The following is a 26,734-nucleotide window of genomic DNA, read 5'->3' as shown; positions in this document are numbered from 1 at the left end:
TCAGGAGATAAGATTGGCCCTTCACAAACCCAAACTGAGTGGGGTCCAGTGTTTGAAGGTTGCCAATGTCTTTGTTTATAAGTTCCATGATAATGCGTTCCATGCCCTTGCAGATCAGGCTCGTCAGACTGATGGGGTGGTAGTTCCCAGGATCCAAGGTGGATCTCCCCTTGTGGAGTGGGATAACTGTAGCTGTGTGCCACTCAGTGGGCACAAAGCCTGAGGTGAGGCTATGATTAAACATGACACTTAGGAGAGGTACCAGTTCATTTTGTAGTTCATGTAGTACACAGCCAGGATGTCATCTGGTTCCATGGATGCTGTATTCTTAGCTTTGGAGAGTGTGTTTTCTACCTGTGTGGCCGTGATTACCAGAATTTGGCAATCTTTTGGTATTGAGAATGGGCCCTTTAAGGGGGGGTGAAATTGGCACTAAATTGATCTGCCAGGATATTGTCAATATCCTTGGGATCAGTATATTTAATGCCATTCTGTTGTAGCTCAGAGCATATCTGAGCATTGCCATTTTGATTCTTGACATAACTATAGAATGCCTTGTGGTTGTCTTTGGAATCTTTTGCAATTTTATTTTCGTAACTAGCTTTGGAGGATTTTATGAGAGATCTCAGCTTCTTACTGAGGCTGGTAAGGGAATTTTTTGCATCCTGGGATTTTCCTCTTTTCTGCAACAGTTTCTTTCTTCTGTTGTATAGTTCGTTTATGGCAGGGAACCACCAGATTGGCTTCCTTTGAAGGAGAGCATCTTGGTTCTATTTGGGATGGCACGATTCATGCACAGGTGGATGTGCTCATACAGTGCCTTAGTGTAGGATTCAGTAGTCAAACTTTCAGCTTCCATCTGCATGGGTGTCATGAAGTTTGTCACTTCAGACTTAAGTGTATCTTAATATTTTCTAGTATGTTTAGAAAGGTGTAGTGAGAATCTTGGGGCATGGTGGGGGATCTGTAGCAAGCTACAATTTGAATTGCAGTCTTACCTAGTGTTAGTTGCACCTGGAGAATTTCAGATGCATTGTGTTGGGCAACTAGCCTGGAGGTGTGAATATCCTTGGTGAATATGGACACTCCTCCACTTTTAGTGTTTCGGTCTCGGTTTGTTGGCCGAAAAGTGTGGTAAGAAATGTAGCCTGGTATTGCAGAGGTTCTCTCTGGAGCCTTGAACCAGGTCTCAGTTACTGCACAGATATTGATGTTCTCCATTTTTAGGAGTGCCTCGAGAGAATGCATTTTGAGGTTTAGACTTCTAGCATTGAGTAGCATTACCTTCAGATTTTGCATACTTGTATCTGTTATGGTGGTGGTTTTGTCCTTTGAACCTTGCCTAAAAAAGGCACTATAGGGGTGGCAAGAGCTTTAACTAGTAACCTGATTCCCAGGGGTGACAGGTGCAGACCATCTCTGGCAAAGCATCATGGTTTGTTGATCATGTCGTCCCAGGCAGACAGATACTGGATCCCCTTTGAATGACACCAGAAACTTAGCCAGTTGTTGAAGTCAATCATTTTGTCCTTATACTGTGGTATCATTCTGGGCAAAGGCAGGATGCTACTCAGGGCTAGGGTCATACCTGCCTGGGCCACATGATCCGAGAGCTCTTCCATGTCTCTTTTCATGTAGTCCAGGGAGGTATGTCTCAAGTCAATCACTCCAACATGGACAATGACAGTCATATTTGTACTTGTTTTGGAGTGACTGGAGTGCATGCATTATGTGGCGGATCCTGGCACCCGACAGGCAACTGACTGTAATTTTCTCCTTTTTCAGCCTGGTGAGTGGGACATCAGTGTGCCTGACTATACAGTCACCTATGACTAAAGTGTTGGGTACATTGTCTTGCCTTAGGGGCTGTTGTTGGGTGGCACACTGGTGTTATGAGCTATGTGTCACTTTGGTTGTGACTAGTGTTTGTTTGCATTTCAGCTTCGGAGGTTCTTGTTGCTTGGGCAGGTTAATGTTAAGGGCCTCCGCATATGTGGGTTTAGTGTTACTATGTGTGGGTGTTGATGGTGTGGGTTTTGAAGGACTATGTGTTGCTTGAGGTGTAGTGCAGGTATTAACGTTTAACATTAACGTTAATGTATATGTTTAAACAGCTTATTGACAGAAAAATAATTTGTTTTAAACAGCTGGCTGTTATATTTTGAAATCTGACAGTTGAGACAGCAGTTTGTCAAGTACAGAGCAGTTTGTCAAGTACTGAGCACTCAGTAGACACCAAGAAAAGAGAGCTCACCAAAGAAACTGTAAGCTTGCTTTGGCCTTGCTATTATATTTTAGAGTAGATCAGGTACAGTATTTCTTTAGTTAGATCAGGAAAGTATAATTATTAAGATAGAGTTTTTCTTGAATAATGGACAGTAGTTTGATTTGCATTTCTGGTGATTGAATTCTAATGTTTATTGAGAGTTATTAATTTTCAATTTTGTAATAATTTTTACTTATTATTAATAAATATTTTACATTATTTTATATTGTGGCTAGAAACCGGTGTTTTTCTTTAGAGATTAGAGAGTGCTTCTACCTGTTTGATACTCCCCAGATCACCCGAGGGGTTTCCTGGCTGTACTGGTCATAGCTATCATTTATTTTGATAAATAATTTCCATAATTGGGCACCCCGTTTGACAGGCATGGAGACCCTCTGATCGGTGGCAGCATTTCTGTATTTATTTTGGGAAAGAGACATAGCTGAAAATCTGTGTCAGGCTTTCCCAGAAGTGTTTGGATGTGTGAGATTTAAATTTACTTTCAGTGTGAGTGTATTAGAGGTCTTAAAATGGGACACTTTGCTCTGAAGTGTGTGTAATAAGAAAATGCATTTGGGTGGACAGAGGTATATAGTCCACTCCCAGAGAAAGCAAATGTGTTCCTTTTGTGGTCTTAGGGGAAACTGTGAAATATTCTGTTAAAGTGACAGTCTCATATTAGAGTCAGTAGTAAGGATTGAAGCGCCTTAGTTACTGACCTAGGATAGTAAGGGACGTCATTTAATTGATGGCGGTCTGGTGGGATATAGCCAGATGTCACATTAATTGGTGCCAATGGTGTGGGATTTTTAATTGGATTCCAGTAGCTTGTGAGTAGTTGTCATTAATGTGTGCACTCTTGACAGCCACAAGGTAAACATTCAAAATTTCCATCCACCACAGTTTTATTTATTGTTTAGTTAGATAGTCAGGGATAGTAGGTAAGGATGTCAGTAGAAGATTTTAGCAAGCTGACAATGATCCAGTTGGCTAAGGAGTGCCACAGGACTGGTGCATGCCAACCGGATTAAGGAAGCAATGATTTCAGCCTTGGTTGCAGCCACAGCTCAGGCCAGTCTGTCGGAGGATAGCCAGTTTGGTGCTGGTGATGTGCAGCCTGCTGAGATGGGACAGTCAACATTTTTTTCAGAGGACCTGAGAATCCATCTGAGGTGGGAGAGACTGCACCTGGAAACCCAATGTCTGGAGGCTGAGGAGAGAATGAGACTCCTCGAGGCTGAGAAAAGGGAGAAGTAGCATTAACATGAACTGGAAGCCCAATAACATGAACTGGAGGTCAGACATTTAGAAGCAGAGGAAAATGAGAGACAGTGCCGTCATGAAGTGGAGCTTCTTACACTTTGAGAGGGTCATGGAGGTAATGAAAAAGGGAGTAACCAGACCCCAGAAGCTGAAAAGGTCAGTAAACTTTTTCCTCAGTACAGGGATGGGGATGACTTTGATAGTTTTTTTTCATAATTTTGAGAGGGTATGTAGACAACATGATATTGACCATGAGCTCTGGGTTCTGACTCCCTTTCTCCATGGTAAAGCTGTTCAGGCTGTAGCAAAGTTACATGAAGTAGATTGTTTGAATTATGAAAAGGTGAAATGTTGCTTGCTTGACTGTTTCAAACTTGCACCTGAAGCTTATAGGAAAAAGTTTCATGAACATAGATGCAAGGCAGATGAAAGTGTACGTGATTATATTGCTGACTTAAGTACTTACCTTCACAGATGGGTGAGTGGGTGTCAGGTCACTATTTTTGAGGGACTGGCAGACCTTTTGGTGAGGGAACAAGTCCTCAGTACTTTGCCTGATGACATGCCTGATGACATGAGAGTCTGGTTAGCAGACTGTAAGTGCAACTCTGCAGAGGAGATGGGGAGAAAGGGGGATCTTGGCAAGCAGAGCACCACTGCATAGAAGAGGGATACCCAGTGCTGTACTTGGACATAAGGAAACTAATGGGGGGACAGTCTAAACCACTCCAGCAGAGTGCACCAGTAATGGGGGAAACAACTAATCCAAGTGCATGGTTAGGGATTAGATGTTTCAAGTGTAATCAGAGAGACACATAGCAGTCAAATGCCCATTGAGGCAAGGTGAGATACAGAAGGTGAGGGAGCCTAATTGTGAAAATGTAAATACGTTTTGAAATGTTGAGTGTTTTCCTGTTTATACAGAATGTTTAAATAATCTGTCATTGCTTTGATACAGCTCTAACTGTGCATGTTTGAGAGGGACATTCTAAAGTACAAACTGTGGAGAATCAGCTGAGCAGTGAGTGATGTCATTGGAATGTCCCTGGTTGCTAGGAGATTGTTTAAACACCTGACTGACAGAAAAATTATTTCTTTTGAAGAGCTGACTGTTATATTTTGAAATTAGACATTTGAGATAGCAGTTTGTCAAGTGCAGAGCAGTTTGTCAAGTACGGAGCAGTGAGTAGACATCAAGAACACCAAAGAAATTATATGCTTGTTTTGGCCTTGCTATTATATCTTAGAATAGATCAGGGACAGTATTTCTTTAGTTAGATCAGGAAAGTTTAAGATAGAGTTTTTCTTGAATAATGGACTACTATCCTGCAGTTTGATTTACAGTTGTGGTGATTGATTTATAATGTTTATTGAGAGTTATTGATTTTCAATTTTGTAATAATTTTTACTTATTATTAAATGTTTTCACTATTTTAAATTGTGGCTGGAAACCAGTGTTTTTCTTTAGAGATTAGAGAGTGCTTCTACCTGTTTGATACTCCCCAGGTCACCCTGAAGCCTGGCTGTTCTGGTCATAGCTATCATTTATTTTGATAACTAATTTTCATAATTGGACACCCCTTTTGAAGCACATGACTTTCTAATTGGTGGCAGCATTTCTGTATATATTCTTGAAAGAGAATTAGCTGGAACTCTGTGTCAGGCTTTCCTAGAACTGTTTGGATGTGTGAGACTTCAATTTACTTTGAGTGTGGGTGCATCAGAGGTCTTAAACTTTGCTCTGAAATGTGTGTGTAATAAGAAAATACATTTGGGTGAACAGAGGTATGTCGCCCAGTCCCAGAAAAATAGAGGGTGTTCCTTTTGTGCTCGTAGGAGAACATTCTGAAATATTACTTCTGTTTAAGTGACAGTCAGTGGAGTCAGTATTGAGGATTGAAGCTGCTTAGTTACTGACCCAGAATAGTAAGGGACATCATTTAATTGTTGGCAGTCTGGTCGGATGTAGCCAGACGTCACAGTTAGAATGCAGAAAAAAAACAAAGTCAGAGATTAAGGCTAAATTTCTTTCTTTCTTTGATTATGTTTTTTGTTTAGGCAATCATTGGATGAAAAAGGTTTGTAAATAAAACTCTAAAAAGCACCTCAGAGCAACTAGAATCATCCTTGGGTTATGGGGCCCTTGCAGCCCCCAACCCCCTGGCTTGATGTAGATGTTTCTTCACAGTTATCATAGTGCATTCTTGCTTAGGTAGAACATATTAAATGAATAACTGCATGAAAAAATAAAGAGTAAGACAACTGTAAGAAAAAGGAAGAAATGAAAGCAATTTAGATAGTGTGAATAAGCTAAGATGGATTGGGCAGCAGGGGGCATCATGGATCCTTTTTGCCAAGGGTGTTAGTTTACCTAAGGCTGGCCCTGGATGGAATATAATCTTCATTACTCTGTACAAGGATTATTGTGACTGGTTATGGGATTAGCTGATGGGAGTTCTTGATTTAAATATACTGCCAAATCTCTGTCAAGGAGGGGAGCATATTAAAAGACAAAGGTATTTCAATGATACATAAAAATCTTCAGGGAAAGCCCATGTGCCAAAATCTGTATTTCCCAACATGTAAGTTTTGTATTTATTTCATTTTTGTGTGACCTTGGATTAAGATTAATTAATTACAGACAGAGTGAACACAGTGACAGAGTGAATAATGTTCATAGGTTCATAGGTGTGTACTAGGCTAATGGCCCTGGAGCCTTTACAAGCCTGGCCCATAGAAGTGCCCTGGCATCATGCCACTCGACATTAGTTCCCAGTGCCTCTATCAAGTAGAGCCCACTGCAGTGATCCCTGGGGTGAATTTTCTATTTCCCATCCACTCATCAAGATTTCTCTTGAAGAGGATTAGTGAGGTTCTCTGCCTGACATGCATGGGAAGTCTATTCCAGTGCATGGGCAGTCCTTTACAGCAAGAAGTTCCTTGGTTTGAGTCTTGACTGAGGTTTTTTCCTCTGTGGAATCTGCATGTCTCCCTGTGTTTGTGTGTATGTCTCCCTGTGTTTGTGTGGGTTTCGTCCAGGTGCATCAGTTTCCTCTCACATTCTAAAGACATGCTCTAAATTGGCCATAACTGTGAGTGTGCATGTGAGTGGGTGATATGGAAGAACAGCTGTGGCAGGGCTAGCCACCCAGTGGTGTGAACCATGGCTCTAGATAGTTGTCACTGTTGAAGTGATATCCCGATCCCATGTGAAAAAATGTGAAAAGGGGTTGTGGATAGATGGATGGATGGATGAATGGATGGATGGATTGATGGATGGATGGATGGAGGGAACATATACCATGTTGTCCCATGCACCATGTTAAAAATCCAATTATTCAAATTCACTGGTTACATTTTGTTTCTTACATGATGGATTTTGGCTTGCTTGGAAAAGGGTAATATCAGTTGCCTGTTATAAAACCATTTTTGGGAGTTAAAGGGGTGGACAGTGTTCAATACCATGCCATGAATTGTAGAAAGGAAAATAAAAAGGCACATAAAAACACATAATGAGAGTCATGGAACCTGCTGGCTGCAAAACAGATTTTAAGGTAAGTAAACTGAAACAATATTAAATGTTTATTTAGATTAAAAGAACAAGTTTTGTTTGAATGTGCTAGTATCTGAATCATATTGTTATTAACTTTTATTTTTCCTGCACAAGTACAGCTTTCACATAGTTTGATTACACTGTGTCTTCTTTATGTCCACAGGATTAAGAACAAATACACCATGGATTCTGAACTTCCTAATGTGTTTTCCCAACTGGCTGTAGAAACAAAACAAAATGAGGTAGACCTCGCAGTAGGTTAGTTTACTAAAACATTAACCTGTTGATTTTTTTATTGGTTGTTTTAAATAAAAATTACAAAAAACACACATTTCTGAATATTTTTAGCAATGGCTGTGGAAGAGTTGGGGGTGGTGATGGAAGACTTGTATATGATGATTGGTTAACATTTAACCATATTAAGCAGCTGGTATAATTTTCAATACATAAGCAAACTCTGAACTGAAGACATTTTGTTGTCATTGTAAGAAGTATGACCATTAACATTCACATGGTTATGGTGCAATTAAAATATACTTAAATAACATTGATTTACCTGTTAGTCTTGAGTCAAGAATAACACGAGGATCTGCAAAACATTTCCCCGTTTATTTCAAACCAATCAGATCACAGTACTGGGAGACTGCCTTCACAAAGTTTTCAAATCAGTCTCATCAAGCAGCAAAAACATTCAGTTTTTATTCAATTTCTTATCAATAACATGCATGCAGAATTCTGACGTTTCATATTAGTTAACAAATAGGGTCTCTGCAGACCCTCATGCTTCTCACTTAGTGCTGCACGTAAACACTTTGCAACCATGTTTTTAGTGACAATAATATTTTAAAACATAAGACACCTAGCATCCTGTCTTGTTTTTCTGCCTTGTTACTTTCAGCACCAATACATGCTGTCTCCCCAACATTCCTTTTCATAGGTTCATAGGTTCATAGGTTCATACTAGGCTATCTGCCCTAGGGCATTTATAAGCCTAGCCAGAGTATGTTTGGCTTTCGCCACCCATTTTAAATGAATTTTGCTATGCCCTTTTTCGAGGTTAGTATACTGTGCCTCTGTCTAACATAAACCATCCACTCATGAATATTCCTCTTGAAGAGAGTCAATGAGGGACTCTGCCTAACCTGGACTGGTATTTTATTCCATAGTGAAGGGAGCCTCTGGGTTATGAATCTGTCCCTCCAGCATGTCCTATTTATTTCAGTGCTGAGGTTCAAGTCTCTCGAGCGTGTAGCTCGATGGGATTTGGATTTTTTGAGGTGCAGCATGTCCCTTAATTCCGGGTTGGACATGGCCTTATACGTCAGGCACAGGTCACCTATGAGCAGTCGGTATGCCACTGAGTAGAGCTGGAGTTTCTTTAACCGGGCAGCATATGGCATCTGTTTGAGCCCTTTGATCCTCTTGGTGAGGTACTTTTGGGGTCTTTCCTGTTGCTGCAGGTGTTTGGTAAGGTACATCCCAAAAGGGGCATTGTACTCGATTATGGGCCTGATGAGGGATGAGTAAAGAGGCATGATGACCTCCCCTAATCTAGATGTGAATCCCTTCATGATTAGGTGGGCTATATAAAATGTTTTTCTAACCACTTTGGCCACGTGGTTGTCAAATGAGAGATTGCTATTAACTTGGGTCCCCAGGTCCCTAATGACTTCTTCTGTACTTAATGGATTACCACCTATGTGGTAATTTGTGGGCACTTTGTTTTTGCCAAAGGGATGACTATACACTTTTGGCATTTAGCTTGAGGCCATGGCTCTGGCACCAGTTGTCTGTTTCTATGAGGCCCTTTTGGAGGATGCTTGTGTCGGCTGGAGAGTCGATTATGGCACCCAGTTTGCAGTCATCTGCAAACTTGGTCAGCCACAGTCCTTCCGTGTTGGCCTGTACCTCCCCGAAATATATACCAAACAAAAGAGGTCCCAGGACTGAGCCTTGTGGGATGCCACTTGTAACTGGTTTGGAGTCTGACATGGCTCCAGCAATTCTAACCATGTGGGTTCTGTCCTTGAGCCAGTTTGCAACCCATCTAGTGACATAGGGGTTTATATTTAAGCTGGTGAGCTTATCTATAATGCCCAAGTGGGGTATTGTATCGAAGGCTTTTGCGAGGTCCAGATAGGCTGTGTGGACCACCTTCCCTTCGTCAATGGCCTTGGTGACTGTTTCAAAGAAGTCAACCAGGTTTAAGAGGCAGGATCTGCCCTTAACAAAGCCAAACTGGGTAGGATCCAGTGACTGTAGGTCCCCAATATCTTTATTTATGAGGTCCATAATGATCCTTTCCATAGCTTTGCAGACCAAGCTAGTCAGGCTTATGGGGCGATAGTTTCTAGGGTTTTAACTATTCATTCCCAGCCTTGGGAGGCCAGAGCTCACATTAAACAAAATCTCTTTGAGTTTCACTATGTTTCTTTTTTCCCTTCATGAACATTCCACAATCAGATTCTGTTGATCATAGTAACATCCCTTAACCCCTTCAGCAGTTTCTTTACTTTCAGTCATCTGTTAGTACAATTATAACTTGCTATTAGAGTGCAGGTGTAAAACACTTAAAAACTACAACTTAGGTATCTGTGGTTTGCATAATCATGCATCTATACTACATATTGTTTTTAACATAAACAGTTTATAAACATTTTGTTTAACTTGTTTGTGAAGAACTGAAAATGAATATGCATTCTGTGAAGAATTATCATCTGCTTTAACAATGTTAACTGTAATGAGATTACAGACTTCAGTTTAGCCTTTAGATTGAAACAACCTCCCTTCTATTTATTTGCATTACCAGATGTAGTAGTTAACTCAGTTGCCTGTTAAGGAGACTGAATTAAGACCTTGTAGCATCAATATCACATTTATGCATACCTTGTTCAGAAAAAAAAAATTTCATCTGCTTTTACTGTACTTGTGTTTCTATCTACTTTTTTTTTTTACTTTTGCATCATCTTAAAAGTACTCAATTGTATTTATTACTGCTTGGTGTAACTCATTCTAAGCCTTTTGGTTTAAACACCTGGGCTTCGGACCAGTTGTTTTGCACTGAGAGGGTTTGTGGTCTGCACTGTAGTAGCAGAACAGGTAGCTTACATCCTTCTAGGTTGGGAACTGCTGATTGAGGGCTCAGTGTCTGTTATTCTAAAAGTGTATTAATTCTGGTTTACGCACTTGGGCTTTCAGGCCAGTTATTTTACATTGAGAGGGTTCGTGGTCTGCACTCTTGTGGGAGGAGAGGCTGGACTCTGCCCTTCTGAACTGGAAATTTCTGGTTGAAGGCTTATAGTGCATGCATATATGAACTGCTTCTTACTGAAGTTGGTGCGCCTTGTTTGCTGTGGCATAGACTGGATTTGGGCCTGCTGGATCTAGCTTTGTTTGTGTAACTTGAGCACTAATCTAGGCATTCTCCAAAGTATTCACTTGTATTTATTACTGCTTGGTAGTAACTTGATTAAAGTGTAGCTATCATTCTAAGTCTTTTGGATTAAGCACTTGGGCTTCAGACCAGTTGTTTTACATTAGGAAGGTTTGTGGCATGCACTGTGATGGCAGGACAGGTAGCTTTCATCCTTCTAAGTTGGGAACTGCTGATTGAGAGCCCAGTGTCTGTTATTCTTAAAGTGTATTAGTTCTGGTTTAAGCACTTGGGCTTCAGGCCAGTTATTTTACATTAAGAAGGTTTGTGGTCTGCACTCTTGTGGGAGAAGAGGCTGGACTCTGCCCTTCTGAGCTGGGAATTTCGGGTTAAAGGTTTATAGTGCCTGAATATTTGAACTGTATCTTACTGAAATTGGTACACCTTGTTTGCTGTAGCATAGACTAGATCCAGACCTGCTGAATCTAGCTTTGTTTATATGCTTGTTGTTTGTTTGCTTGTTATTTTCCTGGAACGCTAATTCCACCTAATACGCAGCTTCTCAGCGCTTCTGTGGATCACTAGTGATATCTGCATTACTTACTGTACTTATTTCCTTGTTTCACTTGAAAGAAATTTACTGTTTGTCGTTTTTGCATTTAAGTTACCTGTAACACATTGCACTTAAGTTACCTGGCACTTGCTCACTAAAGCAATTATATAAGTCAGCACTAAAAATTAAAAGCACTACACCCTCACTCCCCACTGGCCCTGGTTTTCAATTATTAAGGAATTCCCAATATTATTCTAGCATGTCCAAAGGTCAGTTGTCAATCTCCTCTCCTGTCCAGCTGGTGAATCTGGGAATCTTGAGGCAATGTTACAACTGCCTCATGTACACAGACAACCCTCTCCTCCTCCCAACAAATTCCAACACATGTGAGAGATGCAACCATATAGCCAAACTGGAGGCTAAGCTCTCTCAACTCAGTACTGGCATAACCAGTCAGGAGGAGAAGGAACCCACACTCACTACAATTCCAGTCTCACATAGACCTACCACGACAGCAAACCAAACACATAATCACACAAAAACATACTTGGAGGCTCTAAATAAAGATCTGCCGAAGCAGCAGAGACCTCCAAAGCAGACACCCAAGCAGCCGCTACCCCAAAACAAAACACGTGCAACACATATCTCACAAAGCCAGTGTGCCAAACAGTCACAGCCCTTAAGACTAAACAACACACCTGATACACTTGTAATAGGTGACTCTATCGTCAGGCACACTGATGTTCCGCTCACCAGGCTGAACAAGGAGAGGGTCACGGTGAGCAGCCTGTCGGGCGCTAGGATCTGCCACATAACACAAGCACTCAGGTCACTCCAAGGCAAGTACAAATATGACTCAGTCATTGTCCATGCTATTGTGAATGACCTGAGACGTACCTCCCTGGACTACATGAAAAGAGACATAAAGGAGCTCTCTGAGCATGTAGCCCAGGCCGGTATGACCCTGACCTTGAGTAGCATCTTACCCTCACCAAGAATGATGCCACAATATGAAGACAAGATGATCAATTTCAACAATTGGCTTAAGTACTGGTGTCATTCAAAGGGGATCCAATGCCTGTCAGCATGGGATGATATGGTCGACAAGCCATGATGCTTCGCTAGGGATGGCTTGCACCTGTCACCCCTGGGCTTTCGGATATTGGCAAAGGCTCTTGCTACCCCCATAGTGCCTTTTTTAGGCAAGGCTCAAAAGACAAACACACCTCCATAGGTATCACAAGGGATAAGAAACTAAGAGTAATGCTACTCAACGCCAGAAGTCTAAACCTCAAGATGCACGCACTCAAAACTCTCCTTAGCATGGAGAACATCGATATCTGTGCAGTAACAGAAACCTGGTTCAGGGCTCCTGAGAGCACCCCAGCACTACCAGGTTATACCTCATACCATGCTTTTCGGCCCCAAAACTTGGACCAAACCACAAAAGGAGAGGGAGTATCGATATTCATCAAAGATACCCACACCTCCAGGTTGGTGGCAAAGCACGAAGCATCAGAGACTATCCATGTGCAACTAACAGTGGGTAAAACTGCCTTCCAGTTTATAGCCTGCTACAGATCACCCTCCCAAACCCAGGAACCCCACTCGGTCTTCCTGAGAACACTGGAAAATATGAAGGTCTCTCCAAACACCATTATATTGGGTGACTTCAACTACCCAAACATAGACTGGGAGCATTACTCTAGCTCCAACACCCTAGCCCAAAGGTTCCTAGAATTTATAAACTGAAATGCTGTGGAACAACTTGTTACCACTCCCACAAGAGGGGAAAACATACTGGACCTGATCATCACCAACATGGGGACTCTATGCTCCAGACCAGAAGTGTATCTCTCACTGGTAAGATCAGACCATAAACTAATCTCACTGGATATTCACATCCCGACCCCACCCCCTGCCCAGAAAACCACAGTGAAAAACTTCTCTAAAGCAAATTTCACACTCCTCAAAACTGAGGTGGAATTCTTCAAAGCCCCCGGCCTGTGGAAAATACGGCCCAGACCGCAGAATCCTTTATAAACGCATTCTGTGGACACCTTCAGGAATGCATGGATCATGCGATCCCAAATAAAACCAAGACCCAATCCTCCAAAGGCAGACGTCCTGTCTGGTGGACCCAAGCCATAAACAAACTATACAATAGAAGGAGGAAGCTACTAAATGATAGAACAAAATCCCAAAAAGGGAAGGCATCACTGATCAGTATTAGCAAAAAACTACGGGCACACATAAAATTGTCTAAGGCCAGCTTCGAGAGAAAAATTGCACAGGACACTAAGGATAATCACAAGGCTTTCTTTAGTTATGTTAGGAACCTGGGTGGTAATTCCCAGATATGCTCAGAATTAGTCCAAAATGACAAAAAATACACCGAACCCACAGACATTGCCAACATCCTAGCTGACAGGTTCAGCGCAAACTTCTCCCCCCGCTTCCCACCAAAAGGGCAAATATCTATCCCAGCAGAGTGCTGCCCCCCTGACATTTCAGATGCTCAGGTAAGAGCCGCCCTCTCCAAAGCAAAAAACACAGCATCAATGGGACCAGATGGTGTCCCGGGCTGCGTCCTATATGAACTCCAAGAAGAGCTAAACCCAAACATAAAACTACTGTTCAATCTCAGCCTTACTACAGAATATGTGCCCAAAGAGTGGCGTACAGCAACAGTGGTCCCTCTCCATAAAGGTGGTGCCTCAACGGATCCTGGAAACTATCGCCCCATAAGCCTGACTAGCTTGGTCTGCAAAGCTATGGAAAGGATCATCATGGACCTCATAAATAAAGATATTGGGGACCTACAAACACTGGATCCGACCCAGTTCGGCTTTGTTAAGGGCAGATCCTGCCTCTTAAACCTGGTTGATTTCTTTGAAACAGTCACCAAGGCCATTGACGAGGGGAAGGTGGTCCACAAAGCCTACCTGGACCTCGCAAAAGCCTTTGATACAATACCCCACTCGGGCATTATAGATAAGCTCACCAGCTTAAATATAAACCCCTATGTCACTAGATGGATTGCAAACTGGCTCAAGGACAGAACCCACATGGTTAGAATTGCTGGAGCTATGTCAGACTCCAAATAAGTTACAAATGGTGTCCCACAAGGCTCAGTCCTGGGACCTCTCTTGTTTGGTATATATTTCTCGGAGGTACAGGCCAACACGGAAGGACTGTGGCTGACCAAGTTCGCAGATGACTGCAAACTGGGTGCCATAATCGACTCTCCAGCCGACATAAGCATCCTCCAAAAGGGTCTCATAGAAACAGACAACTGGTGCCAGAGCCATGGCCTCAAGCTAAATGCCAAAAAGTGTATAGTCATCCCCTTTGGCAAAAATAAAGTGCCCACAAATTACCACATAGGTGGTAATCCATTAAGTACAGAAGAAGTAATTAGGGACCTGGGGACCCAAGTTGATAGCAATCTCTCATTTGACAACCACGTGGCCAAAGTGGTTAGAAAAACATTTTATATAGCCCACCTAATCGTGAAGGGATTCACATCTAGATCAGGGGAGGTCATCGTGCCTCTTTACTCATCCCTCATCAGGCCCATAATTGAGTACAATGCCCCTTTTGGGATGTACCTTACCAGACACCTGCAGCAACTGGAAAGACCCCAAAAGTACCTCACCAAGAGGATCAAAGGGCTCAAACAGATGCCATATGCTGCCCGGTTAAAGAAACTACAGATCTACTCAGTGGCATACTGCCTGTTTAGAGGCGATCTGTGCCTGACGTATAAAGCCATGTCCAACCTGGAATTAATGGACATGCTGCACCTCAGAAAATCCAAATCCCATTGAGCTATGCACTCGAGAGACTTGAACCTCAGCAGTGAAATAAATAGGACATGCTGGAGGGACAGATTCATAACCCAGAGGCTCCCTTCACTCTGGAATAAAATCCCAGTCCAGGTTAGGCAGAGTCCCTCATTGACTCTTTTCAAGAGGAATCTTGATGAGTGGATGGGAGATCGTAGGTTTACCCCGGGTATCACTTCTGTGTCACTGTTAGACAGAGGCACAGTATACTAACCTTGAAAAAGGGCATAGCAAAATAAATTTAAAATGGGTGGCAAAAGCCAAACACATTCTGGCTAGGCTTATAAATGTCCTAGGGCAGATAGCCTAGTATGAACCTATGAACCTATGAACCTCTGAAAAGCAACTTTAGTCTAATTTAGTTGTTCTTTAAGGTTTTGTCATTGGCAATGCACCTGTTTGTTGACTGCATTTTAGCTGAAGATAATTGTTCATTGAGCAGGTTCACTGAATATCTGTAAGCCTGTTAGTAGCAGTCACATAACAGTATGGATTGTGGAGTTTTTTCCTTCCCTAATGTTGAGTGATCTCAGTGTTAGTATATTTGAAGTTGCAGTAGTGTGACGTGGTACAGGGGACCTTGCCCCATGGGGAAAAAAGATAAAAATAGATTTTAGTATTGTTTAGTTTACATCTGGTCTACATTTTAGCAGTATGTTTAATTTGTTTTCATTGAGTTTTTGAATGCCAGAACTGTTCTACATGAAAGTTCCATCAATTACTCACTCTATAATCATTAGCTTATATACTATACTGTGACTCCATTTCCTTTGTCTAATTACCAGAATCTCCTTCACCTTATATATATATATATATATATATATATATATATATATATATATATATATATATATATATATATATATATATATATATATATATATATATTTAATAAAATGCCATAATGTCAGACACACTCATGTGAGTGTGTGTAAAGCTTCCTTAACTTAATGTTGCTTGTGACATCAGGCACTATGCTTAATTGAAAGAAATTAGTGATTTGCACTCAAGTATGCATTTCCTGCTATGCATATTAAAAGACCAAGATTGTGCTGTCTTTGGGGATTTCTCCTTACATCAAGGTACAGAGATCTCAAAGTGAGTATATATACGTAGAATAAGTATAAGGGTTTGTTATTTCCTCCTGCAAAAATGATTTTGAAGTTATTTTTAAAGAAATTTACTTCCTAATACAGTTTAAATCTGAAAAAAAAAAATACCTAGCAAACACACTTGCTTATGTCCTGGCTAAACCTAGTTTCCATTACTTATCAAAACAAACTTAATTAAACATCCCTTGGAATATGCAATAACATATCTTTTTCTTCATAAGTGAGACTACTTTTCTAAACTCCTTCTTTCTCAGCTAATGAATACGTTTCATTGTAACTATTGTAGCTATGCTTAATTTTTTGTCTTTGCATTGTTTTTCTCCCTGGGTCTCATTGTACCCCGAATAAATATATAAATAAATAAATACATACATACATACATACATACATGTCTATCATAAATGAGTTTCATTACCATTGTGGACCCATAATACAATTTTCCTTTACTTTCTTTAAAAAAAATGTCACTTACTGTGTTGTATGTACATACTGCCTACTGAAAAAATAAATGATTTATTAAACATATTATTTTCTGCATTCAGTTTCTGCTTCCCTGGTGGATACATAGTACCCTCTGTCTTCCTTAGAAGCCCTTGCTTTGTCTTCACATATCCTGAAATAATTTAGCTATTGAGATTTAACATTTCTGTCAGGCCTTTCCCCTAGGTTTATATATTTCTAGGTATTTTAGGTGCCTTCACATACCCTTATACCCCTGCATCCTTGTAGTTTAACAACAAACTTACCTAGGGCTCTTTCCAAATTACAGGATGCACAAATTAAATTAATACAGCATAATGTGGGAATAGCCATGGAAAAAGTTCTATTTTATCACCATTTGTACTGTCATGAAATTATGATCATTACTTGCAATCTGATGCATTTAGTTATCTTAAAGTCCATGATCTGAATTATGTTTTCCATCATTATTTCCTACAGGCACAGTGAAAAACAGTTAACACAGTGATCTCTTGCAGACAGACATAACTTAAGAATACAGCATTCCCAGCAGTTGTCTCTCTAAGCATATGTTTTATGCTTGCATCCCATATAACTCCAATCAGCATGTTGTTAATGCCATTTAATATGAGTGAATTACTGAGCTGGCTGTATTATGTTTGAATTACGTATGAGTTCAGCAGTGTTTAACATACACTTCAGATGATATTCATCTGTGAGTTCGATATCTCAAAACTCGAGATTTTGGTATTTCAAAATTAAAAAGTGGACCCAGTTTAAATACATTACCAATACTAAATACTTAGTCATGTGGCACTAATTAATTAATTAAAAGGTTGAAAATGATCATTAAAATCAAAAACTGAACTATAACTTCCCAACAAGCAGATAAAACAATGAATAAATAATACAACCAGGTACTGATTTTAAAATATAATACAATAAATAAAATATATACTTGAAGCTGTGCAAATTGTCACTTCATTAATTTTATCATTACAACTCTTGTGCCTTAGTCTTAAGAATATGTAGAATTGAAATTTGTTCATTTAGACCTGGTGGCATTGTGGTAATTAATTTTAAATGCCAACACAGTTCTCATCTTTCTATTTGTAATTCCTACCAGCCACCCCTTGGGTTCCTGTGGACAATACCCAAAATGCCAAATCTGAATTTATTGAATCCTTGACAAACCAGGTTGTGCTTATATAGGGCATTATTTAAATTTTCTTTAAGAATGGCATGCATATGTTCATAAATTCTTGTCCGTAACTGCCTCTCTGTTTTACCCACATACAAATTCACATTTGTTACAAACATCAATGTAAATAATACCTCTAGTAGCACAGTTCCCATTTTTCAAATGAATAACAAAGGGTATGTTCTGTAAAACCAAAGTGGAACCTTCTAGGATATAGGAACATTGTTGGCAGGCTACAAAACATGTCGCACCTTTAAAATTAAGAGGGGCTGGAGGTATGAGATGTTGAAATAAAAATTTAAGGTTACTACCCATTTTAAAAACAAACTTAGGACATTCACCTAAGACTTCCACTAATCCAGGGTTACTTCTAAAAATCAACCAATTTTTTGTCATACTGTTCATAACTACCTTAAACCCAACTCCTAAGGGTACTACCATACTATTAGTAAAATCTTATTTCTTATCTTGTCTGCTGGTGACATGAATTGTATTTGTATCAGAACCTAATAGGAGTTTAAACATTGAATCCCATCCCTGTAAAACTTCCTCACTAATCCTCAATATCAAATCACTGGGGTAATCTCTTTCTAAAAAAACATCTGTGCAGTTTTACCTGATTCTAACTTGAAATTGGAAAGGTTGGAACACATTCTGGCAGCACAAACCAATTGCCTTTGAAAATGTCCTTTTTGGTAAAATGTGGATGGTTACTTCGGTAATCCAAATAACTATTAGAAAACATATCTTTTCTAAAAAAAATTAAAAAAAAAAACAGCTTTATTGAAAACATTAATATAATGAACAGATCTTTTGAAAAAAAATTGAATAAGTTAAATTTTTTAAATACAATATTTAAAAAGGAAAAAATAATACAATAACTATAACACAGTAAACTATTTACAATGATGTTCACTATATATCGAATAACAGGATCAATTAATTTTAGTTTGGCAGAAGAAAATGAAAACATAGAATAAAAGATTTAAAGAAAAAGAAAATATTACTGCATTAATCATTTATCCAGTTCTTTGATCAATAATTCATGTACATTTTCCCATTTGTAATATAATTTTGTATTCCTTGTAGATTTAGATTTGATGGTTAACATTTCTAACTTAAATTTTGCTAAGAGAAGACCTTTAAACTCTTTAAATGAGGGAACTGATGAGGAATTCCAAATTAATTGTAATTACTTTCCTGGCAATGGAAAGTATAGACCAGAGTAACAGTCTGGGACAGGTGTATTGAATAATACAAGTAACTTTGTAAGCATAAAATTGTCTGTAAAAATTGCCTGTAAAAAAGTGTTAACTTCCTCCCAAAATTTCTTTAGTAATGCACAGTCATAAAATATATGATTCCAATCAGCATTTGTTACTGCATTACATCTCCAGCAAACAACATCTTATTTCGTTATCTTACTCATTTTCTGAGGTGTGATGAAAGATTTATGTAAAAATATCCATGTGAAGATTCTACATTTAATGGAGAACGTGTTTTTGGTGGTTGACTGAAGGAAATTAACTTTGTCTTTTTCTGAGGGAATAAAACTATTGATTGGTGCAAATGAATTCAAATAGTTATCTGAATATACATCTAGATCTTGTTTAATTGCTTTATAAATATATGATATGCTATTTTTAACTGGTAAAGTATTATAAGTGTATAAAATTAAATATTGGATAAGTTTGGGTATTGAATTTTTAGCATTTGAAGGGATTAAAATTAGCTTATCTAGAATATATTTTCTAAACTCTTGCAAATCCGACCAAAGTAGAGAGTTAAGGTTATATTCATCTATAAGAGCATTAATAGATTTTGCCTCGTTTTTATTTAACATTTGATGCCAAACCATCAATTGTTTTTGTTTAAATAGCAACATTTTAAAATGATCTGCAGATAGAATTATACCTTGTGGATAGACAATAGGGAAGAAGAGGAACAGACAATTTTCAAAGATTCTAAACCTAAATATGTCGTTTTTAAAGGACCTTAGAATTAAAGTTATATAAGTAGATTTAAGTATTTGAATAGAATAATTGGAAAAATACTCTCTCATATTCCATATAAATGAATTATTTATTAACGGTGGTAGTTGTTTGTTATTTTTAATTTCTGGTAATTTGGGATAAATTTAACATAACTTCCTTCCATTTTGCAAAATACTTTCCATCTATAAGATAAACAATTGTTTTAATAACTGACAACATTTAATAAAGTTCTAGATTTAAGCATTACACTTATTTTGTTGAATCTATATCCAAACTCTTTAATTCAAACAGCCCCAATCATACTAACCCCACTAACCCAGTCTCCCCTACAAAAACCACTCATCCCAACATTTTCTCCCTAAAGCCCATCCCCACAACATACATTCGTACCCTTCTCTCCAAACTTAAACCATGTTCTGTATCTCTGGATAACATCCCATCTTACTTTCTCCAGTCAGCTGCTCATTCACTTGCCTATCCTATCTCAATCTTAATTAACCATTCCATCTTGAATCCAAGGTACCTTCCATCTGGAAACACTTCTATATCATACCAATACATAAAGGAGGTAACTCCACTGAAATCTCAAACTTTAGGCCTATTGATATCCTTTCCCCCTGTCAAAAATCCTTGAAAAATGCATCCATACTCAAGTCATTGAACATCTCACTCAGGAAAACTTACTAACACCTACACAACACAGCTTTTGACCCAAGCATAGTACACACACAGCTCTTCTATCCTTTCTCAATACCATTTCCCTGGCCAGAGATAACCACAAATTTGTCTCCTGTCTTTTTCTCGACCTCTCAAAGGCCTTTGACACAGTCTCCCACTCACTACTAATTAACAAGCTATCTAACCTCAACTTCTGCCCTGACACTGTGGCATGATTTGAAAGCTATCTCAAAGACAGATTCCAGTCTGGTAGATTGGAAACTGCCTTATCTTCTCCTCTACAAATAAAAATGGGTGTCCTACAAGGATCCATTTTAGGACCATTGCTAGTCAATATATTCACAAATTTTCTCTACACCTCCTGCCAACTCTCCTCCATTATACAGTATGCCGATGACTCTACTGTTTTAACTATAACTAACTCTCACTCAGAACTCTTAACAGCAACCCAGTCATCACTAAACTCTATAGAAACATGGCTCTCCAATAACCAACTCATACTTAACCCTAAAAAAACAACTCCTATTCTTCCTACCTAAATCAGCAAATCACATTAAGACCCCCTTCACCATCCATTCACTCAATAACACCCCAATTATACCTGAATCAAGCTCAAAACTGCTAGGCATCACTACTAATGACCAGCTCAAATTTGATCTCCACATAAATAACCACATCAGGAAAACCCACCTGAAGCTAGGTCTGCTATACAGAAATTTCAAATTCCTTACTCATGAATCATAAACAGCCCTCACCCATGCCTATCTTCTTCCCTGTTTAACATACTGCTCCCAAATTTTTACTAATCTAAACTCCACACTTACTGCTAGACTTCAGACTACATACCACAAAATAGCTAGATTTGCAACCCAACAACCCTACAGTTCTCACCACTGTTTCTCACTTAAATACTTAAACTGGCTAGAACTGCCTCAACTCCTCCTTCTCTCTCAGCTCCAAACTATACATGCAATCCTATATCAGCCATTCTTTTGTCCAGCCTTACACCCTATCATCTCCCACTATACTCCCACAAGAAACCTCCATAGCTCTTCTCAAGACCTTCTAAAAATCTATAAGCGCAAGTCTAAAGCAGGACAAAATGTACACAGCTACCACCCCTCAATGGAATGGAACAAGCTACCTCTCGTGATTCGAACACAGACACATCCCAAAAAGTTTAAACTAGCACTAAAAGAAAATCTTACCAAAAAGTGGATCTGCCAATGCTCAAACCCTCCTTGAAAACTCTCCATCTCCTCGTCAGACTCTCCTTCTACACTTTCCCACTCTATAAACTCCTCTCTGAATAGACTTTTTCCTGCAAATGTTCACAAAATGTATTTGTTTTTGCAACTATACCTTTAATTATTTGTTGAACCACTATATTGTTACTTCTGCTTTATTTTAACTTTTCTAAACCAATTTGCTGTAACTCCACTTGTAAAATATTTCTGATAATCTACCATTCTACTATGTATGTACTGAAGCTTTTTCTCCTCTTGTTTTTTTTTTTTTTAACCTGTAACTTGCACCATGTGGTTATTAAGTATATACTGGAGCTTTTCTCCCCTGGCCTCTGCTGGAAAAGGGCTTTGGCTCCCGTTCAACAAATGTAAAATAAATACATAAATAACATAAATAAATAAATTTGGTAAAGCTATACCTCCATTTTCCCAGCTATACATATGATAGGACAATGCAATTCTAGGCTTTATTGGATGCCACAAAAAGTTTTTAATCAGTGTGTTAAATGTTTTAATAAAAGAGCCTGTAGGGGGAATAGAGATATATTGTATTATGAATAATATCTTTGGAAGCAAGATCATCTTTAAAATTAAAAGTTTTTCATCCATTATAAATAAAATCTTGTTCAATTTACTAATTAGAGTGTCTATGGTAGTTATACTTTTACTTTAATTTAGGTGTAAGATGTCTTTAATATCGGTTGCTATAATTATACCTAAATATGTTCTTTGTTGGGATTGAGGTATATATTTTTTATATTGGTCTTGTATATTATAACCTTTGGAACCAATTAGAAGAATCTGTGTTTTAGAATTATTAAAATTAAGACCAGAACATTTTTGAAATATATCCATATTTTTAAACAATTCTTGTAAGGTAGGGTTAGTTCCACGAAGAGTGATTAATTCATCATCAGCAAACATTTGGATTTTTGATGTTTCGTTACAGTTTAACCTATATCATTGTATATTATTGTTATCCCTTATTAGGTTAGCCCAAGGTTCCATAATTAATGTGAATAAACGTGGAGATAGAGGGCAACCTTGTCTGGTTCCTTTTGCAATGGGTATGTTCTGGGATATATTTGTACCTATTTTTATGTAGGCTTGACTTTCATTATATAATTGAGTTATAAGGTTAATAAAGCTATTAGAAAAGTTTAAGTTCTTCAGTAAAATAAAAAAATAATTCCAATTAACTGAGTCAAAGGCACAATTAATATCTAAACTAACAAGGGTCAAATTATTCTTTAAGGCTTTTACTTATTCAATTAAAGTTATTGTTATTTTGATGTTATCATAAGAAGTTCTATTAATTATAAAACCTGTTTGATCCTTATTTACCACGGATCATAAAAAATGTTTAAGTCTATCAGCATAAGTAGACATGAACATTTTATAGTCTGTATTTAATAATGAAATGGGTCTATATGAAACATTTTACAGGCTCTTTATCGGACTTTGGTATGGGGGGAAATAAATGTGTATTTCCAAGAGGGAGGTATAATGTTGTTATTTTGAGCTATATTGAATACTGTATGTAGTAGAGTTAACACTTTAGCAGGCAAAACCTTATAGATTTCAGAAATTATACCATCATTACCAGGAGCTTTATTTTGCTTAAGTTTGGTTATTTGATCTTTTACTTCTTTAAAAGATATTTGTTTATCTATTCAGATAGTCTGTTCTTTATATTATTATGTATAAAAGATTGAATATCTTTTGTACGATTAATGTTATCATTGGGTTGGTTTAATTTAAAAAATCTCTAAACTCACTTAATATATTTGGTAAATCAGATACCATTTTTTTGTTGGAGAATAGATTTCTTTAATATGGTGAAGTTTATTTAATCTTTTAGTTTTGTTAGCGAGTATATTCATGGATCTAGGATTTATAGAAAAATGTATAAGTTTATATTTTTCAAGATTTATCATAACTTTATGGTTTAAAATTTCCATGTATTTATTGTTTAAGGTATTTATTTCATTCATTCTGTCTTTCTTATTTGGATTCTTTGATTCTTAAAGTATCTAACTTTGTTTGTATATCTTGAAGGTCTTTATCCCACAAAATTGTTTTCTTTTTATACCAGTCAATACATTTACCATATAGGTAGCTTTTAAAGCATCCCACATGTATACATCTGAATTTCCCTGTGTACTATTAAGTTCAATAAAAATTTGTACTTCTGTAGTGAAGAAATCAATAAAATCTTTGAGTTTAATTATATAGGCTGGTATCCTTTTAATTTGAACATTAAATGTGGAGTTTAGTATAAAATCAAATGTTATCGAATTATGGTCCGAAAAGGGATATGAAATCACTTTTGAGTTTGATAAGAAATCAGTTAAGTTATTGGAAATTAATATCCTAACTATTCTTGAATATGAATTATGCCTATGTGAGTAGAATGTATAGAACAGTGACTTAGGGTCAGACAATGTATTAATATCTTTCATCATGTATGAATCTGAGAATTCATTCAATAATTTAGCTATAGTTGGAATTTTCCTTTTACAACTGGTTAGTACCAGTTGTAAAAGGAAAATTCCAACTATAGCTAAATCTTTTATGTCAGAAATACAGTTAAAATCCCCAGCAAGAATAATACTACCCTCAGAAAACTGAACTATATGTTCTATATGTTGTTTTATTGTTGTAGGTCCAATGCCAGGAATCCAATACATATTTATTAAAGTAAAAATGTTTTTATTAAATTCTATAATAACTGAAGATAACATTCCCTTGTTATCTTTGTAGGTGTCAATTATTTTAGGCATTGGTAATGTATTTTCCATGGTATGGCCACCCCCCTTTTTGTGTATGTTTTCAGCTAATCAATAGTTTGTAAGATTTTGATTCCAATTTTGCCACATCTTCAGTTAGTAAATGAGTTTCTTGGAAAAATATTAACTGAGTATTATGCAATTTAAGATATTTGTTCAAAGATCTTCTCTTATTATGATTATTTAATCCATTGATGTTTAATGATATACACTTTAATGATGTCATGAAACATTAATGTTCTGAATATCTGTTGTTGAATAACACTCCTTTTCCCCATTTTTATAAGTGAATAGAAATTGACTATTAGGAATACAATTATAATTTACACATAAAACATGAAAAACATTTATCCAATGAAATATGTTGACGTCAAATTCAATTTTGTAAGATTTGGTGAACATCATAATAACTATTAACAGAAACTTATATCATTTATTAATAATATAGATGCTTTCAAAAAAAAAACCCTGGAGTTAAAAACTCCTAATTTGAGTGACATCTGTCACCCAAATTGACCATCAGGCTAGCAACAACATTCATATCTTCCCTGTCCAAATATATATGTTGTTGCATAATTTCACAAACATCCATTAGAATTGTATGTACCAAATCAAGAAACAAATTGAAGTAAATCAAATGTAACTATTTCATTTCAACGTTCATCATAAATACCAGACATGTATTTTATAATAATACAAAAATCATAACTAATTTATATGTAATGGACTGTTATAATAATAAGTAGACTAATCCCCTGTATCTTTATGTATTGTGCCAATATCTAACAACACAATTTCCCCATCTCCATGTATCTGAAAAAAAGAGCATAGAAAATATTACATTTTGGTTTCCCAATGTAATATGAGATTCCAATAGAAGTGCTCAGTATTTTCTAAAAAGGAATGTATTCCCTTTCTTACCTTTAAGACCTTTAGTAATCTGGAAGAACTTTTAGATTTGTCAGAATATATCAAAATACTAGTTTATATGGTAAACATCTGCATCTGAGACTATACTGTATCTAGCAAACTATATTCATAGGTTCATAGGTTCATATATTAGTACTAGGCTAAGTGCCCTTGTGGGCCATTTTAAGCCTAGCCAATTACCCCATGTCAGAATCAAACCCTGCACCTTGTGTTTGTAAGGCAGACACCTTAACCATTATGCCAATCCATATTCATATAGAATATATCATGTTTCGGTCATTATTTATTTATTTTCTATCTGTAATAGAATTATTTTTATTTCTGATTGTTGTGTCTTGTAAAAGAATATTAACTTCTGCTTAGGTGTCATAAAAAGCTTTGTATATATTAATTTCCTTTCTTTTTCCTTTCTTCTTTCATAAATATGTTATGCATTATGTTTGTTGTACTAATCAAAAGAGGCTTAAATTACATAAAATAGAATTATAAATAAAAGTGTAGAAACCAAGGGGTATAAATGTATAAAAAAATGCTCTGTTTATACACTCTCATAAATGCTTTTAATATAACATTTATATTATACTGGTTACTTTGCAGTTCATCCATTTGATCTGTAGAGGGCATCAGAGACTGTCTAATCAAGCTATTATCCAGCTCTGTGAGGGTTCTCAGCACAAAGTTCAGACCACAAATAGCTCCATGGAAATGACACATTTTCTTGCTTTCTGTTGAGTTAGTCACAGTACAAACAGGCAGCAGAGCCATTCTGCAGTTTGGATGCACGAGACCAAGGAGGGAAAACATTTGCAGCTATTTTCTTCTTCCTTTTTTTATTTTTGTAAGCCACAGAGTATCTCACAGTAGGACCAAGAAACACAAAGCAGACAAACAAAAAGGCAACAGAGAGGAAAAAAGCCAACACGAAACAGTGCAAAACCAAGAAACTCCATCTGTCAAACCCAGCAAACCACTAGACCACCACGGACACACCAGTCCACACCAAACCCTTCATTTTAACAACACTGCTATGTATACTATACACTTGTCATACAAATCAATATAAAACTTACACAACCACAATAGAATTATGAAGACAAGTGTACAAAATGTAAGAGTTTAAGTGTGTGAAAAGTGCTTTTGATTATGGACATTCATAAATGCTTAAATACGACAGACATATCAAATATGTTAGGTGCATTTTTCCAACCAAGCTGTAGATGGCATTAGAAACCATCTATTCTAACTATTATTCAGCTTTTATGAAGCTTCTCAGCACAAGGTTCAGACTACAAACTTTTCCATGGAAACAACACTTTTTTCTTGCTCTCCGTTGTAACAGCTGCAATGTAAGGACAAACCAAGGTTGTTTAACAGATCAGATGCATGAGCTTGTAGAGGGAAAACATTTACAGCTTTTCACTGAGAAAACTGTTGATTAGCTCATGGGAAAACTGGGAAACATAAAATG

The 26,734-nt window shown here is 37.5% G+C and overlaps 1 protein-coding gene across 2 annotated transcripts in view; it reads left to right on the top strand.

The window, feature by feature from the left end:
* PARVG (parvin gamma) overlaps positions 1-26,734 on the top strand; it is a 3,368,585-nt gene that overhangs the window by 280,316 nt on the left and 3,061,535 nt on the right. For both annotated transcript variants that reach the window (XM_044088047.1, XM_044088046.1), the window contains exon 2: positions 7,246-7,340. In XM_044088047.1, coding sequence (XP_043943982.1) covers positions 7,265-7,340 — 76 coding nt within the window. In that variant the 5' untranslated portion in view covers positions 7,246-7,264. The remainder of the gene's footprint in view (positions 1-7,245; positions 7,341-26,734) is intronic.

This window comes from Protopterus annectens, chromosome 11.part0 (assembly GCF_019279795.1).
Source record: "Protopterus annectens isolate FY-2018-M chromosome 11.part0, PAN1.0, whole genome shotgun sequence".
Lineage (NCBI taxonomy): Eukaryota > Metazoa > Chordata > Ceratodontiformes > Protopteridae > Protopterus > Protopterus annectens.
This window is presented reverse-complemented; position numbering and strand designations above follow the sequence as displayed.